This window comes from Muntiacus reevesi, chromosome 2 (assembly GCF_963930625.1).
Source record: "Muntiacus reevesi chromosome 2, mMunRee1.1, whole genome shotgun sequence".
NCBI lineage: Eukaryota > Metazoa > Chordata > Mammalia > Artiodactyla > Cervidae > Muntiacus > Muntiacus reevesi.
Genome location: NC_089250.1, coordinates 277,876,197 through 277,894,237, shown reverse-complemented (window position 1 = coordinate 277,894,237; position 18,041 = coordinate 277,876,197). Strand labels below are relative to the sequence as shown.

At 52.7% G+C, this 18,041-nt stretch overlaps 1 protein-coding gene and 1 long non-coding RNA gene across 12 annotated transcripts; one reads left to right on the top strand and one right to left on the bottom strand.

Annotated features, from left to right (window-relative positions):
* Positions 1-2,829: 2,829 nt before the first annotated feature.
* Positions 2,830-9,833, bottom strand: LOC136161762 (uncharacterized). The gene is made up of 6 exons (XR_010661775.1): positions 9,768-9,833; positions 7,612-7,778; positions 6,684-6,779; positions 6,309-6,589; positions 5,988-6,034; positions 2,830-5,039 (listed from the first exon to the last, which is right to left on the bottom strand). It is a non-coding gene; the product is annotated as an uncharacterized lncRNA (long non-coding RNA).
* Positions 8,576-17,412, top strand: LOC136161760 (leukocyte-associated immunoglobulin-like receptor 1). Of its 11 annotated transcripts, none has more exons than XR_010661773.1 (10): positions 8,848-8,999; positions 9,222-9,257; positions 12,692-13,076; positions 13,624-13,674; positions 14,767-14,886; positions 14,981-15,023; positions 15,108-15,145; positions 15,338-15,390; positions 15,789-16,407; positions 16,470-17,392. XR_010661773.1 is itself a non-coding variant. In XM_065926827.1 (9 exons), the coding sequence occupies exons 3-9, from the start codon at positions 12,692-12,694 to the stop codon at positions 15,933-15,935; spliced, it is 837 nt and encodes a 278-aa protein (XP_065782899.1). In that variant the 5' UTR covers positions 8,576-8,821; positions 9,222-9,257; the 3' UTR covers positions 15,936-17,393. The 11 variants fall into 11 exon arrangements, 6 of the variants coding, with proteins under 6 accessions (XP_065782899.1, XP_065782898.1, XP_065782896.1 ...); XR_010661772.1 differs by having other exon boundaries at positions 16,439-17,392; XR_010661770.1 differs by having other exon boundaries at positions 15,789-16,500; positions 16,532-17,392.
* Positions 17,413-18,041: the final 629 nt, after the last annotated feature.

Below are 18,041 nucleotides of genomic sequence, written 5' to 3'. Positions count from 1 at the left end.
AGACCCATTGATGGAGACAGAGAGGAAAAAAAGGAGACAGAGAATTTGCATGAAGTCAGACTGAGCGAGACAGAAGAGACGAAGAGGCACAGACCGAGGCAGACGTGCTGAGTGAAGGCGACCCCCGCTCACCTGGATACCGAGGGTGGGCTTAGAGATGCTCCGCCCAGCGTGGCGGCTGCCACCCTAAGGAGGCTATTGATAGCTGACATAGCCTGTCTCAATCAGAAGTGCGCATGTGTGCGCGCGCTCAGTCGCTCAGTCGCGTCTGACTCTTTGCAACCCCATGGACTGTGGCCCGCCAGGCTCCTCTGTCCATGGATTTTCCAGGCAAGAATACTGGAGTGGGTTGCCATGCCCTCCTCCAGGGGATCTTCCCAACCCAGGGATCAAACCCACGTCCCCTGCGGCTCCTGCATTTCCAGGCGAGTTCCTTACCACTGAGCCACCTGGGAAGCCCAATCGTGATGCGCGTCTGGTGATAAAATACTCCCTGGACCTTGAAGACATGATGTGAGAAAGAGTGTCAGCTATCTTGCTGGTCATGTCTTATGCTGAAAAGACACCATTTTAAAATAGACTGGGTTATGTTGGTGTTTGACAGAAAATGACAGAGTTCTCTAAAGCAATACTCCTTCAATTAAAAAATAGACTGGGTTAAATGAAACATAAGTATAATTAATTTCCATCACTTTTTGTTTTTTTTTTTAGTGTGAACGTGTAAAAGTGCCTCAGTGGCTACTGTTTGTGGTTTATGCTGTGTCTTTGCTGGACTATGCTGATTTAGAAAGCTGACTGGCCACCTTAACACCCACAGTCTTTGCAAATGAGATTCAGAAGAAAATGGGCATTCCCCCTTAAGCAGACTCTGATAGAATCTCCGGAGAGCATGTGGCCAAGAGGCATTACTCAGAGACCTGGTGTGACCTATTCTTTCTGTCCCAAGAGAGATGAGCTAACTTTCCAAGTCTTGCTTAGCAGACGGTGGCTTTTCTGACTTCCCTGAAATTTGTGATTCAGTCACTGAAGACATCTTTCAGACAAGATGGTTTTTCTGACAATGACCTCTCATGGTATTGGATCCTAATGATTTCTGAACTCGGACTTCATGGTCATGGGGGGTTGGAACAGTGCAGAAGACAAAAACAATAAACTGGACATAAGGTAAATATACCCAGATTGAAGTCCTCAGAAGAGAAAAAATAGAACACCCATGGGGAAAAGTCTCAGAGACTTGTGGGACACAGAAAGGAGATTCTTTACATGATTAATTGGCAGTCTGAGGATGAAAAAGAGAGAGCCAAGGAAGAGTGATATTTGAGGAAATAGTGACCTAGAAGTTGCCCAGTCGTGTCTTATTTAAAGTTTTTGTGTGATTTCATCTTTCCTTTTAAATTTATTTTTATTTTAAAAAGCTATTTATTTTAAATTGAAGGATAATTGCTTTACAATATTATGTTGGTTTCAGTCATGCATCTACCTGAACCAGCTACAGGTATACATGTGTCCCCTCCCTCCTGAACTTCCCTCCTGCCTCCCGCCCCATCCCACCACTCTAGGTTGTCACAGAGCACTGGGCTGAGCTCCCTGCATCTTACTCCAATTTGAATTCTATCCAATTTTTAATTATCCAATGTGATCTATATTTGTTTCCCAGGTTGGATCAGCCATCAAGCCACTGCTTCCAGAAGATCAGAGAAACCCAAGATAAATACAAATAAAAGTGTTCAGTATTTCAGAGTGAATTTACCTAAACTTCAAAGGAAAAATAACATCAATCTTATGAAAACACATTAGTGAGGAAAAGAGTGACTATAACTTATATTCCATATATTTATTTGTCTATTTATTTATCAAGTCAAGTGTTAGTTGCTCAGTCGTGTCCAGCTCTTTGCGACCCCGTGGACTGTAGCCCACCAGGCTTCTCTGTCCATGGGATTCTCCAGGCAAGAGTACTGGAACGGGTTGCCATTTCCTTCTCCAGGGGATCTTTGCAACCCGGGTGTTGAACCTGGGTCTCTTGCATCTCCTGCATTCACAGGCGGATTCTTTACGACCGCCCCACCTGGGAAGCCCCAGCAGATACAAACTGCTACATAAACAACAACAGAACAGCAACAAAGCAGAGAGGTTTTTGTTGTTGTTAGACACCCTGAGGGCCAATATTATTTAGTGATACCCTGACAAAGGAAGACAAAGCTGGAAGACACACACTACTAGATGTCGAGCTTTCGTACGGGGCTCGAGTGTCTGGTCCAAGCGTTACTGGGCACAGATATGCACATCAATCATTAGAACAGAGCAGTCTCCTGTGATACGACACTGGATATCCAACAGCTCAGTGAGGAAAGGATGGTCCTTCCAATAAACTGTCCTGTACTAATCGGATTTCCATATGAAAAACGTATGTGGACTCTTAGTATACAACACATACACACACCCCATTATGTCCCGAGGACTGAAGATATAAATCCAAAAAGTACATCTCTAGCTTTGGGAGGAACATACAGGAAATTTCTTCACCCTTTGCAGCAGCAATAATCATAAAATAAAATTAGATAAATGGGATCTAATAAGATTCAGAAATAATCTTTTTCAAAATGCAGCAACGAGAGTGACCCTCAGCTAGGCGAGGAACAAATATTCACAAGGAACACATCTGACAAAGGACTCGAGCATAATAAGAAAAAGAGAAAGCTTCCTACTGTTTAGTTAAAAAAAAGTCAATTCAACTGTCTAAAATGAGGAAATGAGAAAAATGACTCAAACAGACATTTCACAAAATCGGATGAATATTCAAATGACCAAAAGCCATAGGAAAATGTTCCCAAATGCATTCGTTACCAGAGACATGCAAAGCAAAACCACAAAGGTACCACCACCCTTCACGGCGGGGAGGGGCGGGGATAAGAAGGTGGGAAAGCGGAGGGGCGGGTGAGGATGTGGGGTAGCCAGAATGCTCAGAGTGTGAACTGATGCTGTCACTGCGAAACATATTCAGAAGTGCCCACTAGGACTGAATAAATGCACAGCAGAACACACGGCCATTACAGTCCGAGGTTTATTCCAACAGAAACGCACACACACGCTCACCACTGGACATGAATTAACACATTCAAAGCGACACTTTCCATCCTAACGTAAACTGGAAGCTAAGCAAATGCCTCTTTACACTAGGGGGGATGTACGCGTGGTGGTGATTCACACAATAAAATACTTCACAGCACCCAGGGTGTTGGACAAATCTTAAAATATTCGGTTGAGCAGAGGAAGCCACACACACACACACACACACACAGACTGCAGAGAATATTTACGCTAAGATAAAGAACCATAACACGCACATTCAACCCATGCTGTTGAAGTGAGCAAAGTCATTACCTTTGGAGAGAAGTTACTGGAAAACCTAGGAGTGCTCATTCTGTGAGGATTCGTCAAGCTGTGCATTCTACATGTCCAATTTTAATCTATTACACTTCAGTAAAAGTCAACACACACACATACACGGAGACACATCAGAGGAAAATTGCTCAACTCCAAAGGCAAAATCTTTCAGATCTGGATTCCTCAGTGTGTATGCCCAGAAGTGGTATTGCTGGGTCATATGGTAGTTCTATTTCCAGTTTTTTAAGAAATCTCCATAAAAGCACTGAGAGAAAAAGGACACACTATTTTCAAAGGAGCAATGAGAAGATCTGCAGTCATTTGAAACAAAACTGATTAATGCCATATTTAAGTGTTAAAAAATAAATGCCAACCTAGAACTCTACAGCAGGAGAAAACTTCAAAATTGGAGGTGAGATAAAGACATTAATTTCAGGCAACGAAAAACTGGATTCTTCACCAACAGATGAGCACCAAAAGAAGGAAGTGTGTTTGTCACTTCAGTTGTGTCCAACTCTTTTGGGCCCTATAGATCATAGCCCATCAGGCTCCTCTGTCCCTGGGATTCTTCCGATCTTTCCCAGCATCAGGGTGTTTTCCAATGAGTCAGTTCTTCACATCAAGTAACCAAAATATTGGTGTTTCAGCTTCAGCGTCAGTCCTCCCAATGAACACTCAGGACCGATTTCCTTTAGGATGAACTGGTTGGATCTCCTTGCAATCCAAGGGACTCTCAAGAGTCTTCTCCAACACCACAGTTCAAAAGCATCCATTCTTCAGCGCTCAGCTTTCTTCACAGTCCAACTCTCACATCCATACATGATCACTGGAAAAACCATAGCCTTGACTAGACGGACCTTTGTTGGCAAAGTATCTGTTTTTGGTGGGATCCGACATTCTCCTGTCGATGGTGGATGGCAGCGAGTTGTAGTTTGTGGGGTTCTCACAGTAGAGGAGTAGAGTCCATCTACTCCGCCGTCTTGTAGTCAAAGAAATAGAACATTAGTCCATGATTACTCCGTATCTGATTTCAAACATCATTTTCAAAACTCTATTGGGTCATAAAGTTAAAAACAACAATGAACGCACGTACGTATATACATACACACGCATATATGTATATATGTGGTCACACTGTATTTACAAAAATTCAAGAGAAACTTGAACACGGGATTTTGGATGTTGGCGGCTTTGGGTGAGGAAGGAATAAAGACTGTTGCGGCAAACCGTGGATGTAGACAGGATTTTGTCGGTTTTCCTTTTGGATGGGGATGGCACAGAGGGTTTCTTTCCATGTTCTTTTTTTTTTCATTGCGATGGCTTCTCTTGCCGTGGAGCACAGGCTCTAGGGCACGCGGGCTTCAGTAGTTGCGGTTCATGGGCTTAGTTGCCCGCGGGATCTTCCTAGACCAGGGATGGAACCCGTGTCTCTTGCATTGCCGGCCAGGTTCATTACCCACTGGACCACCAGGGAAGTCCTCCCTGTCCTGTTTAATTTTCTTTAAGGTGGCCTTTGGAAACTGCCCAGCAGGGTAATGGGACATGTGTAACAGTTACGTCTATGAAAGAAAGCAACTGATCTGTAGCACTCACCAGTTTCTGGGGAGTAAATCCAGTGTGGCTCACATCAAGCCTCAAAAGTGAGATCACTGAACCTGCGGTGGGGGAGGGATTTCACAGTCAGCTGTCAGGAACTGGCTTGAGCTGGTTGCTCCACACACCACTGAATGCAGCTGTCGAGTGAAACTGTACTAATCCCGGGGCCGAGGGCTGCAGGGCTGCCGGCAAGGGAACAACTGTACTAATCCCGGGGCCGAGGGCTGCAGGGCTGCCAGTAAGGAAGCAAAGTTCAGGACGGGTTAAGAGGAAGAGAGAGCAAACAAGAGGGCAGGAGGGAGGGAGGCAGAGAGGCGGAGAGAGAGAGACAGGGGGACAGACAGTGGCAGAGACAGAAATACAGAGAGAGACAGAGGGAGAGATAGAGATAGAGGGAGACAGAGAGACAGAGAGACCGAGACACAGAGACAATGAGAGACAGGAAGACAGACAGAGGGAGAGATAGAGAGGCAGAGAGACGCCGGCAGAGACAGAAATACAGAGAGAGAGACAGAGGGAAAGGCAGAAATTTCATTTGGCCAACAAATAAGAGGATTTTAGATAAAGCCCTCAAGAAAGAGTTTTTATATGTATCTTACATTGCTCATTATACAGAATTGCAAGATACACTTAGCAACTCACTGACTTTCACCAAGGAAATTATTATCTCTGTAAGTGATACTGAGTCACAATTCTGGTTGAAGTAATCCTGTGAATCTGTATGTGTTTTGGTTGCAGGCTCTCTCTAATTGTGGTGCAGGCTTCTCCCTGCTGTGGCTGCTCTTGTGGTGGAACCTGGCCTCTAGCGTGCTTGGGTTTCAGCAGTTGCAGAAAGCAGGCTTAAGCGGTGTTGCACGGGCTTAGTTGCTCCGTGGCATGGGGGATCTTCCCAGACTAGGGACCAAGCTAGGGATCAAATGTCCCCGGCATTGGCAAGCAGATCCTTAACCACTGGACCACCAGGGAAGCCCCACAATTTTTCTTTTGTACGAGAATAATGTACTTACGTATTTAGTAGGTAAAGCAGTATTCTATATCACCATCATCATAAGACCTGGTAGTTGAGGAAAGAAGAAAAGTAGAAAAGGTTTTAAAAGCTTTGATATGAGTTTACACTTGTAAAACCAAATCATGGCCAGTTTGGATAGGAGGCTTGGGGCCAAGGTGTAGTTCATGTCAGGGAGTAGTCAGGGGATGAGGGCTGCCTAATATAGCATTGGGTTTCCTGTAGAACAGTTTCAGGAAGCCCTGTTCTTTTCTCAGCCCAGCCCAGGGCAGAACAGAGAGACCCACACAGAGCAGAAAGAAAACTGCTTGGTGTTACGTACTCGCTGAGATACAGAACTGTCGGACTGTTGTGGTCCAACACACCACAGACAGTGCATTTTTCAGCTTGCTTTGTTTCTGCCTCTGATGTCTTGTTGTCGAGTTGCTCAGTCATGTCCAACTCTCTGCGACTCCAGGCTCCTCTGTCCATGGGATTCTCCAGGCACGAATACTGGAGTGGATTGCCGTGCCTTCCTCCAGGGGATCTTCCCAACCCAGGGACTGAACCTAGGTCTCCTGCGTTGCAGACAGAATCTTAACCGTCTGAGCCACCAGGGAAGCCCTGAGGGGAAAACAGAGGTGTGGGCTAATCTGGAAAACTTGAGGTGAGCTTTGCAGCGGAGTCTCCTGGAAACAGGGAGCATGCCCCCAGATACCTCGGTGTTGTTGACTCCGATTCTGTGCTGTAGACCCATAGATCCACAGTGGACACACCCATATTTAATGACTTCAGTTAATTGTCTGCAAGATATCTGTTAAAAAAAAAAAAAAAAAAAGCTGATAAAAGCCACTAATGACCATGAGCGAGGGAGAGACACACACAGAAAGGCCAGAAAGACGCAGTTACATGGGGCTGTGTTGGTGTTCATCTTACTCAGCCAGGGTCATCCTGGTTGACTTTATTCTAGCCTTGACTTCACTAGCCTCACACTTTAGCCTCTAGCCACTACCCTCGGCCAGGCCATGAAACTAAAACTTGATTTATCACTATCAAGGTGACAGTCATGTCCAGCATTCAACCTGGCTCCAGGGAATCTCATCTTTTCATTTTGACTATATAACCTTTGCTGAGTTTTCATTTCTTTGAGGCATTTAAGACGACCTTTAAAATATTCTATAAAGCAGTTTTAGTTTTTAAAGTAGTTATGATTGCTTTTTAAATCATTCATTTATTTTTGGCTATGCTAGGTCTTTGATGCTGTGTGGGTTTTTCTCTAGTTGTGACAACAGGGCAGGGGGCTACTCTCTAGTTGCGATGCACTCTGCACTCTTTGTGGTGGCTTCTCTTGTTCTGGAATACAGGCTCTACGGCACAGGGTCAATAGTAACGGCACATGGGCTTAGCTGCTCTGCAATATGTGGGATCTTCCCGGACCCGGGATTGAACCTGTGTCTCTTGCACTGGCAGGCGGATTCTTTACCACTGAGCTATCAATAAAACAGTTATTATTTTAATGCAGTGTGGTCCGTAGATTTAGGCTGATATTTGACAGAAAATCTAGCACAGTTATTCTTTACTTATTAAGAATTCCAGGGGTAGGCAGTCACAAGGCTTTTTCAGCAATTCCAGGAGTTTCTACAAACCTTAGATCTTGTATTCTTTCACCTCAGTGTGATCAGTATCTCTGCTGTTGTAGTCAAGCTTGTTGCCTCATGGCTGCAAGATGGCTGTTGCAGCTCCAGATATCACATCATCATCATATAGCTGCTCATGGACAGGATTAAAGGAGGCAAACGTCTTATGAGACCCTCTGTTAATAAGAGAGAAATGTGACTCCAGAAACCCTGATATATTTCACATTAAGTATCATTGACCATCCACGGTCTTGTGGCCCCTCTGGATCAGTCACTGCAAATGGGATTGTTGGATTGCCTTAGCCCCAAACCGCATCCTCTCCACTCCCCCTTCCCCAGTCCAGGGTGGGAGCACAGCCCCTCGGACAGAACTAGGCTTCTGTCAATAGGAGACTGAGCCCCAGCTGCTGTGGAGACCGCCATCACGGTCTGGCGGAGCTCCTCCCAGGAGAGGCGGCTGTTCCCTGGCCTCGGGGACAGAGGACAAGGGATTCCACGACGGGGCTCCTGTCCTGCAGACTCCGTGAGCACACACACCCTCCCATCCCCCGCCCTGCTCTCATTTCAGCACCCAGCTGGGGGCCCCAGCGGGTGCCAAGCCCAGGGCCAGGTCCCGAGGTCTGTCTCCCCATCACTCAGCTCTGGGATTTTGTGTGTGCTCATTGGCCAGCCCCGCCTTCCCTGGTTCCAGCACCGCCCGGGGAAACGGGCAGAGAACCCACGTGATAAGATATTTTTAATGCACTCGATCCCTCCGGGAATGTACCATATATCGCAATATTAAACACTCAGAGGAGGATGTCGGGGTTCTCCATTTTCAACACGAGGAACCGTTGGCATAGAGTGATGTAACTCTTTGCCCAAGAACAGAGTCGGGACTGACGGTCAAGTTGGCGTGCTGCACAAAGCGTGTTCTGCTCACGGGGGGGAGAATGGGGCTCCCCCCTCGGGGTGCACCCGGAGAGAAGTTGAACCTCGTGGGGGCCCAGAGGGAGGAACAGCTAAGGGGCGCTGCGGCCCCTTAGTGGGAAGTGTGCCGGGCGGGGAGGGCGCTCTTCCCCTTTGTGTGAGGCTGTTGGTGTGGAAACGGCCCCAGAAAGGCCCGGCGGCACATCCCCTTCTCCCGCGGGCTGCAGGCTCCGTCCCTCAGCACGACTCCAGGACGCCCCGGGACAGGGCTGGGCCATGGCGCCCGGACCCTCCACCCTCCTGGGCCTGGGTGAGTCCGGGGGTGCCGGGGCCGGATTCCAGGGGCAGAGGGGCTCCGCTCAGCCCTGACTCCAGCCCAGGAGACGCCGGGGCAACGCGGTTCCCCCTCCATCCCCGGGGGACCCTCAGCTTTGGCCCAGACCGAAGTGATGGGAAGGTTCGGTCCTGGACGCGGGGTCGGGTGTGGGGTGAGTGCAGAATGAGCCGGGCTGGCCTGGAGGAGGGTTGGGGTTGTCTGAGATTACTTCAGAGCGAGGAGACGGCTTGTACTCAGACGTAATGTTGGGGCGGGGGGCGTTGGGACATCATGGGAAGACGCCCGCCCACCCCACGGCTCCTCGAGGCCCCGGGACTGCAGCCCCTGAGGAAACCGCGAGGCGGGCATCTTCTCACTAGCGCTTCTCTTCCAGCGCTCTGTCTGGCCCAGATGGCCTGCACCCAGCAGGGTGAGTCTCCCCCAAACCCCTGTCTCCCCAGGGCGGACCTCGATGAGAGCGGAGCGAACTCTGGGGGTCTGGGGGCCTTGGCTTATACCCCGAGCTGCTAACTGCCCCAGTGCGGGACCGTGGCCCGGGTCTCCCCTGTCCCCTCTCTGCCCTCGATGGCCCCACAGGGACGACCCGACCCTCAGGACCGGGCTGAGCCGGCGAGCTCGCCCCGAGTAAGCCCAGACCGCCCCCGGCAGCCCAGGGCAGAGAACAGTGCTTGCCCTGGCAGACGGCCTGGGTCTCCTCCAGCCTCCCCTGCACATCCCAGTGAGACAGGCCACTCTCTGGGTTTTCTTTCACTTTCTGAATCTCCCCGCCCAGCCTGGCCCTCCCCACGGTGACCCCTCCACCCTGCCCCTCAGCCCGGACCGTCCTCCATGTCTGCTTAGCTCAGGAACCCCCTCCCTCGATCCCCGAGGAGGCAGCTTGGCCTCCCGTCTGCCCCCTCCCTGAGATTCCCACACTCACCCCCAGGGCACGCATCACCACCCGTACCCATGGGTTTGCACAACTGTTTGTGAACGTCTGTCGTCCCTCTGGACTGTCAGCCCCAAGGGGGCAGGCGCCGGGGTGTTTCCTGTATTTGTGAAACGGGAGGCGCCAGTAAATGGATGGGCGGGACTAGATGTGGTGGAAAGAAAGAAGGAGGGGGGTGAGGGGTGAAGGGTGAAGGAGGGGGTGAAGGAGGGGGAGGTCTCCCAGTGTGTGTTGCTGAGTCTGAAGGACAGCTGCCTGTCCTGGGTGTGAAAGTGTGAGGTAAGGGGAACAGTCTGCAGGACGGGGAAGTGAAGGGTGTGTGTGTATGCAGGGGCTTGTGTGTGTGTGTATATGGGTGTATGTGTGTGTGTGCAGGTATGTGTATGTGCATGTGTATATGTGGGTGTGTGGATGAGTGTGCACGTGTGTGGAGGAGTTGGAGCACAGGTCTGGCCCCACATTCCCTGGCGGGTGAGGGTCAGTGTCCAGGGTGAGTCTGCAGAGACCATCCCTAGGTTTTCTCAGCATTCTGTGCCTCCATCCCAGTGTATTTCCATGTCCTTGTCACTGAGGCTTCTGGAAACCCCACGTATCTCATCTAGGGGCGTGGTGGGGGGTGTGGTGGGGGCTTGCAGCCCTGAAGCAGGAAGTTGGCTTCAGAGTCAGTGAAGTCCCCACAGAGGCAGGGGCCGGCAGAGCTCACTCCTCACTCACTCACTCACGTTGTTGTCTTTATTTGGAGGTTAGGTGTGGTTTCAGGAGGTGCACACAGGTGTCAAGTTGATGCTGTGGGGGATGATGGAATTTGTGGTATTTAATTTTGTGTCTTCTCGGCTGGCCCATGGTCATTTACATGGTCAAACATTCTGGGTGTGTCTGCAAGGATGTTTTGGGATGGTCTTAACATTTAAATCATTGGGCTTTGAGCAAAGCAAATTGTCCTCCACAATGTGGGTGGACCTCATCCATTCACTGATAGCCTGAACTGAACAAAAGCCTGACGCCCCCTGAGCGAGGGGGCTGCGCCAGCAGACTGCCTCTGAACCTGAACCACAGCACCAGCTCTCCCGGTCTCCAGCCGGTGGCCACCCTTCAGATTCCGGGCTCGCCCGGGTGCTGTGGAGTGGGCACAGGGACCCTCACCCCCTGGGGTCTATGGGACCAGATCTGTGCTGCAGGTCCTCCACACACACACCCCTGCACACACACATACACACCCCACACACCCCTGCACACACCCACACCCATACACCCCCCACACCCCTGCACACACCCCCACACCACACACATACACACCCCACACACCCCTGCACACACCCCCACACCTGCACACACCCACACCCATACACACACCCCCACACATACCTGCACACACCTGCACACATACACCCCCCCACACACCTGCACGCATGCATACACACATACCTGCACACACACAACCCCCCACATTCATACCCACACCCCAAGCCCCCCACATACATACACACACCCATACACATACACCCATCCACATCCTCCCCACACACATGCACATGTACACCCTCCCTGCACACACACAAATCTGCACACACACACATATCCATACACACCCCTACACACATACACCCCCCCACACACCCACACACATATATACCTGCACACACACACATACACCCACACACACACCCCCACACGGACACACACACGTATATACACCCATCCCCCCCCACACACACCTGCACGTACACTTACCCCCCGACACACAGTCTCTCCCAGGACAGGCAGCTGCCCTTCCCTTCAGACCCAGCCCAGGTCACTCCCACCCACTCAGAGACCTGCTTTCCTCGTCCCAGGAATGACCCGCTCATTCCCACCTGTGTCCCCTCCCCCTCTCTCTGGAGTGGCCGTGAGCAGGGAGGGAGCCGCCCCCACCCCCAGCGGACATGTCCAGGCCCCCAGCTGCTCTGTCACCTCCCATGTCACCCTGAGCGAGATGTGACCAAGTCTCAGGGTCCTACGTCAATGGGAAACTAACCGCAGTGACGGGAATTCACCTGCTCCTGGGGTGGGCGTGGGGGTGGGGCTGTCCACAGCGGGGGTGATGGGAGCGTACTGAAACTGGATTGTGGTGAACACTATACAACTTTGCAAGTTTCCAAAAAGAAAAAGAAGCGAGAGAGTAAATTGTGTTGTGTGGTGACCTCCACTGAGAGAATTGTGTTGTTCAGTTCAATTCAGTCACTCAGTTGTTTCCAACTCTTTGCGACCCCATGAATCGCAGCATGCCAGGCCCCCCTGTCCATCACCAACTCCTGGAGTTTCCTCAAACTCACGTCCATTGAGTCAGTGATGCCATCCAGCCTTCTCATCCTCTGTCGTCCCCTTCTCCTCCTGCCCCCAATCCCTCCCAGCATCAGAGTCTTTTCCAATAGTCAGCTCTTCCCATCAGGTGGCCAAATTATTGGAGTTTCAGCTTCAGCATCAGTCCTTCCAGTGAACACCCAGGACTGATCTCCTTTAGGCTGAACTGGTTGGATCTCCTTGCAGTCCAAGGGACTCTCAAGAGTCTTCTCCAACACCACAGTTCAAAAGCATCAATTATTCTGCACTCAGCTTTCTTCACAGTCCAACTCTCACATCCATACATGACCACTGGAAAAACCATAGCCTTGACCAGACGGACCTTTCTTGACGTTTGGTGGTGTGTGGTGATGTCTACCAAAGTGACTGGATTGTGTTGTGTGGTGATTCTCCACTAAGATGAGTGGGTTGTGTCGTGTGGTGATTCTCCACCAAGGTGAGTGGATTATATTTTGTGGTGATCTCCACTGAGAGAATTGTGCTGTGGTGATTCTCCACTAAAACGACAGAATTGTGTTTGTGGTGATTCTCCACTAAAATTAGCGGATTGTATTTTGTGCTGATTCTCCACCAAGATGAGGGAACTGCGTCGTGTGCTGGTCTCCCCGGGACAGACTGTGGGGTCCTGCTCTCCCCTCCCAGGGACCCTGCCCAGACCCTCCATCTCAGCTGAGCCGGGCTCCGTGGTGCCCTGGGGGCGGCCGGTGAGCATCGTGTGCCGGGGCCCTGCCGGGGTTAGGAGCTTCCGCCTGGAGAAGGACGATAGACACAACTACACGGATGTAGGTATCACGTCCCGAGGTGAACAGGAGACAAAGGCCAGATTCCACATCAACGCCCTGCGTGAAGACGCCGTCGGGCGTTATTGCTGCATCTATGAAACAGAGTCTGGCTGGTCTGAGCGCAGCGAGGCCCTGAGCCTGGAGGGGACCGAGGAGGCTGTCTCTGCCCTGCCCACAGGTGTGCCCGGGACCCCACTGCGCCCTCTGCCCACCGCCCCACCCTGCCCCCCGGGCCCTCTGCCTCCGTCCCCTCTGCCCACGTGTCCCCTGCCTTCATGCCTGGCTCAGCTCCCTGAGCCTGGTCTCACCGGGCAAGTCAGGGACCCCTGACCAGGGTTGGATGGCGCTTCAGGGCACCTTTGGGGTGAGGCCGTCCGTGTCCTGTGTGTGGTCAGCCCCCAGGGTGTCCTGGAGTCGGGGTCCGTCCAGCACATCTGACCACCCCCCTCAGAGGAGGTCACCATGAAGAGTCTGGGCAGTGATGCGGGGCACAGCTCCGGGAGGTGCAGAGGGTGTGGCCCCAGCGCGATGGAGCAGGGGGCTCCGCCTTGCCTGGCCGCGGCCCCATTTTCTCGGGAGTCTCGGGGTGTTGTCCGGGGTTGAGTGAAGGCCATGGGTGGCCCGCGGTCGGATGCTCAGGATGGAGAGGCGCCAGGCTGAGTGGGACAGACCCTGGGCAGCCCACACACAGCACCAGCCCTTCTTCTGTCCCCCCACCGTCACAGGACCCCCTGCAGGCGGCAGCTCCCCCACCGCTCAGTGCTGCTCCTCCACTGGTGAGTAGCTGACCCCGCCTGGAGGGGTGTCTGGGGGAGGGGATCTGTGCTGGGATCAGGGCGCAGCGCCCTCCCGGGCTTGGCTCAGGGACTGCGGGAGCTCAGCACGGGCTGGCAGGCGCAGGGCGCCTGCGTGTCTCTGACTCCTGAGGACCCCGGGAACAGCACCCACGAGGCTGGATGACCCTGCACCGGGCCCCTGATGGAGTCATGCCAGGACGGCCCATCGTGGGCGGCACTTTCCGGACCTTCTCAGAGCCTCCGCCCCTTTTCCTGTGCGGAAAGGAGCTTGCAGGTTCCTGTCCAAAGGCCCAGGCATTGGAAGGGAGGAACCAGCCCAGGGCAGCCAGACTGGACCCAGACTCGGGGGCTGGCCGCCGCTCCGCACCACCCCCTTGTGGTCAGGTCCACGGCGGGCCCGGCTCCGCGCTGAGAGAGGGACGGGGGCTGGGAGCCAAACGGGAGGGACCGCTGATGGTTGCGCCTGAGCAGCCCAGAAGGCAGACCTGCCCTCCCGGAAGGCCCTGAACCCGCCAGGTGTAGGAGTCTAGCTCAGCCCCCTTCCATCTCGCGCCCTCCCTCCCATTTCACGCTGTGGAGACTCATGTCCAGAGCAGAACCCATCACCGAGACTGCCTGGATCCAGTCTCGCCCTCTGCAGCTCTGGGCCCCCGGAGCAAATCGAATCGCCCAATCATTCCACGTTCCTCGTTGCTCGTGTGGAAAACCGGGAGTAAATGCACCGACCCCGCAGCACTGCCTGAGCCTGGAGAAGTGCTGATCTTACTCATACGAGGAAATATTTTCTTCCCTCCTCGTGGTGTGTGCTCTTTGGGGAAAGAGGGAGAAAATGGGCTTTGGTGTTGGTAGTATTCCAGCTCTGCCAGTGCGCTGTGGACACAGGGCTTCAGCCCTCAGACCCAACTTTGTAAAGCAGCGGATGGCAAGTCCCAAGCCACAGGACTGGTGTGCGTGTGAGAGCTCTATATGTGAGTGTGAACACCATAAGCACCCAGCATGTGTGTGTGTGGGTGGTATGCAGCAGGTGCTCCATAAGGGTGTACCACTGATAATCTGATTCCACCGTCCCAGCTCCCACAGGCCTGTCGACGGAGCAGGTTTATATTCTCATTGGGGTCTCTGTGGCCTTTCTCCTTTGTCTCTTCCTCCTGGTCCTTCTCCTCCTCCATCGTCAGCACCGGAGAAAACGAGGTAGTCTCAGGGACAGGGTGGGGTGGCCGGGCAGGCTGTTTGGGGGTGCTGGAAAGAAGGCTTCTCTTCTTAATTCACACCTGACTCTCCTCAGGGCGGCCCAGAAGCAAAGACGAGGAGCAGAGACACCAGGGGAGGTGAGGACCCTGGTGATGACCTCCCAGTCCACCCGTCCTCTGCCCCCAGGCAGCCCTCAGGGCTCACATGTTCTTTCTCCTCAGGCTCAGCCCAGCTGTGGATGTCCTAGATGGGACCCCAGGTAAAGACAAGGATGGGGGACAGGTCTGGGGGGTGAAGCAGGGGTTCAGGGCATGCAGGAAGCAGTGTGCGGGTGAAGCATTCCAGGGCGTTGCAGGTGGGGAGGAGATGAAATATGAAGCTGTGAGGTCAGGCATGTGTGTCTCCTAAGCTCCACCTCAGAGAACTGAGCCCTGGTCGTCCTCCCCTTCAGATGTGGCCAGCTTTGACAGATTTCCTGACATGGATGGAGAGGTGGGCACCTCGGTAAGTGCTTCATCAGCTAATGCCCTGAACCAAAGCCTCTGGAATTTAGCAGCTTAACAGAATCATCTCAGTTTCTTGGGCCAGGAACTTGGAATTGCATCGGCTGGGTAGTTCTGGCTCACGGTCTGTTCTGAGGTTGCCGTCAAGATGCTGAGCAGGGCTGCACTCATCAGAGGCTTGACCGGGGCTGGAAGATCCACTTCCATGACGCTCAGTCCCCCGGCAGCGGGCAGGATCTCACATCCTCACCACACGGGCTTCTTATGGTGGTCAGACTTCCCCAGAGGGAGGGACCCCAAGAGGGAGGGACAGAAGCCACACTGTCTTCTGTGTCCTCACTGTGGAGGTGACATGCCCTCACTCTGCCACCTAAACCCACCCTGCATCTTTATCCTCAGACCCCTGCTGCAGGAGGCCCCCAAGAGGTGACCTACGCCCAGCTGAACCACAAGCCCCTCACCCAGAGGGCGGCCAGAGCTGTGTCCCCGCCATCCACAGAGCCCCTGGCCGAGTCCAGCACGTATGCAACCATTGCCAGACATTGACCCCGTGCCCACCTGGCCTCTGCACTAAATATGCAGGAAGTCACACTTGCAAAAGCCCGAAGTGGACATTGGGATGGTTTCCCTGTGGAATGATTCCTTTCTGTAAAGACATCCCGTCAATTCTCCTGCAGGCAAGAGCTGGAGTCCTAAGACTCCACATTAACTCCTAGGAGATTCATTAACCATATGGTCCCTCCCACAAGCAACTAGCTCCTTGGAGAGAAGATGTAGCACTTGTTTCAAGAGACCCGGCAATGGTGTTTGTTGGCTATTTCCAGAGACCCAGCTACAGTTCTTGGCTGTTTCCAGAGACCCAGCTACAGTTCTTGGCTGTTTCCAGAGACCCAGCTACAGTTCTTGGCTGTTTCAAGAGACCCAGGTGTGGTGCTTGGCTGTTTCCAGAGACCCAGCTACAGTTCTTGGCTGTTTCCAGAGACCCAGCTACAGTTCTTGGCTGTTTCAAGAGACCCAGGTGTGGTGCTTGGCTGTTTCCAGAGACCCAGCTACAGTTCTTGGCTGTTTCTAGAGACCCAGCTACAGTTCTTGGCTGTTTCAAGAGACCCAGGTGTGGTGCTTGGCTGTTTCCAGAGACCCAGCTACAGTTCTTGGCTGTTTCTAGAGACCCAGCTACAGTTCTTGGCTGTTTCAAGAGACCCAGGTGTGGTGCTTGGCTGTTTCCAGAGACCCAGCTACAGTTCTTGGCTGTTTCTAGAGACCCAGCTACAGTTCTTGGCTGTTTCTAGAGACCCAGCTACAGTTCTTGGCTGTTTCAAGAGACCCAGGTGTGGTGCTTGGCTGTTTCCAGAGACCCAGCTACAGTTCTTGGCTGTTTCTAGAGACCCAGCTACAGTTCTTGGCTGTTTCTAGAGACCCAGGTGTGGTGCTTGGCTGTTTCCAGAGACCCAGCTATGTCCCTACAGCTGCCCAGTGGACTTCAGACATGCCCCGTGAATCTGCCACTGGCCCTGGAGATCTGTTTTGTGTTCTCAGCTGACTCTACAAACCTTCCTAGAGTTCGGGTGGGGATCCTGAATCTGGGCTGCACTCACGCGGCTGGTAGCTGATGCCCAGTTTTCTGGACCACTCTTCACCTTGTTCATCAGTCAATGTTCTCACAGGTCCAAGTGCGTCAGCCCTCCATGCGGCGCTGGGTACACAGGTTCTAGGTCCCAGTCTCTGCCTCCACCGTCCCCCAAAACTCAGTGAGGGAAACAAGGCAAAAACAAGACAATCAGTGTTTTTTGGCCCAAGAGTGTGTCTGAGGGGACTTGTGTCTGGGTGAAGGCGCAGAGCTGCCCCACCGGCATACAGCTCCCATCCCTTCACAAGCACACAGCCATGCATGTGCAAAGGCACTCCTGTGTACCCAAACACACCTGCACAGTGTAAAGGGTGTACCTGCATACATACCCCCTGAATGCACGTTTACACACACAGACATATATGCACACACTGTACACACGCATACACTCATGCAGACACCCACACGCATGGACACGTGGGCTGGCCGAGGGAGCTGGCGAGGACATGACTGCACAGGGAGGGCCCTCAGGCTTTAGGTCCACCCCGAGGAACAGGCAGGCCCCCGTCTCCCACCCCCCCGCCCCCCGCCAGTTCATCCCCACTGGATACTATGCATTCCCCAAACAGGAGAGGCCCCAGAAGGCGTAGGACACTGTCCTTGACCTGACCTTCACCCCTCACCGGGCTAATGCCCGTCAGATTTGGGACTGGAGGCCAGTCATCCCAACAAGCATATAAGTGTTGCTGTAACAAATTACCACTCACATAGCGGCACCAAACGATGCAGCGTACTACCCTACAGTTCCGGACGTCAGAAGTCTGAGATCAGTCACATGGGGCTGAAATCCGAGGTGGGCAGGGCTGTGTTCCTTCTGGAGGCTCCAGGGGAGGCTCCATTCTGTTACCTTTTGCAGCATCTGGGGGCCGTCTACACTCCTTGGCTCATGGCCCCTTCCTCCATCTTCGGCTCCTCCCTCTGACTAGGACTCCTGCTTCTGTGGTCACGTCTCATCTCCTCACTCTCTGACCTTCCTGCTTCTCTCTTGTAAGAACCCTGGTGATTACATTGGGTCCACCTAGAAT

What these genes read in the sequence shown, in the direction of transcription:
- LOC136161760 (XM_065926824.1), top strand. Translation starts at nt 8,961, where the DNA reads ATGGGAAGGTTCGGTCCTGGACGCGGGGTCGGGTGTGGG. An exon ending in TGTCTCTGCCCTGCCCACAG is followed by an intron (nt 13,077 to 13,623) that starts GTGTGCCCGGGA and finishes CCACCGTCACAG; the next exon opens with GACCCCCTGCAGGCGGCAGC. An exon ending in ATGGAGAGGTGGGCACCTCG is followed by an intron (nt 15,391 to 15,788) that starts GTAAGTGCTTCA and finishes CTTTATCCTCAG; the next exon opens with ACCCCTGCTGCAGGAGGCCC.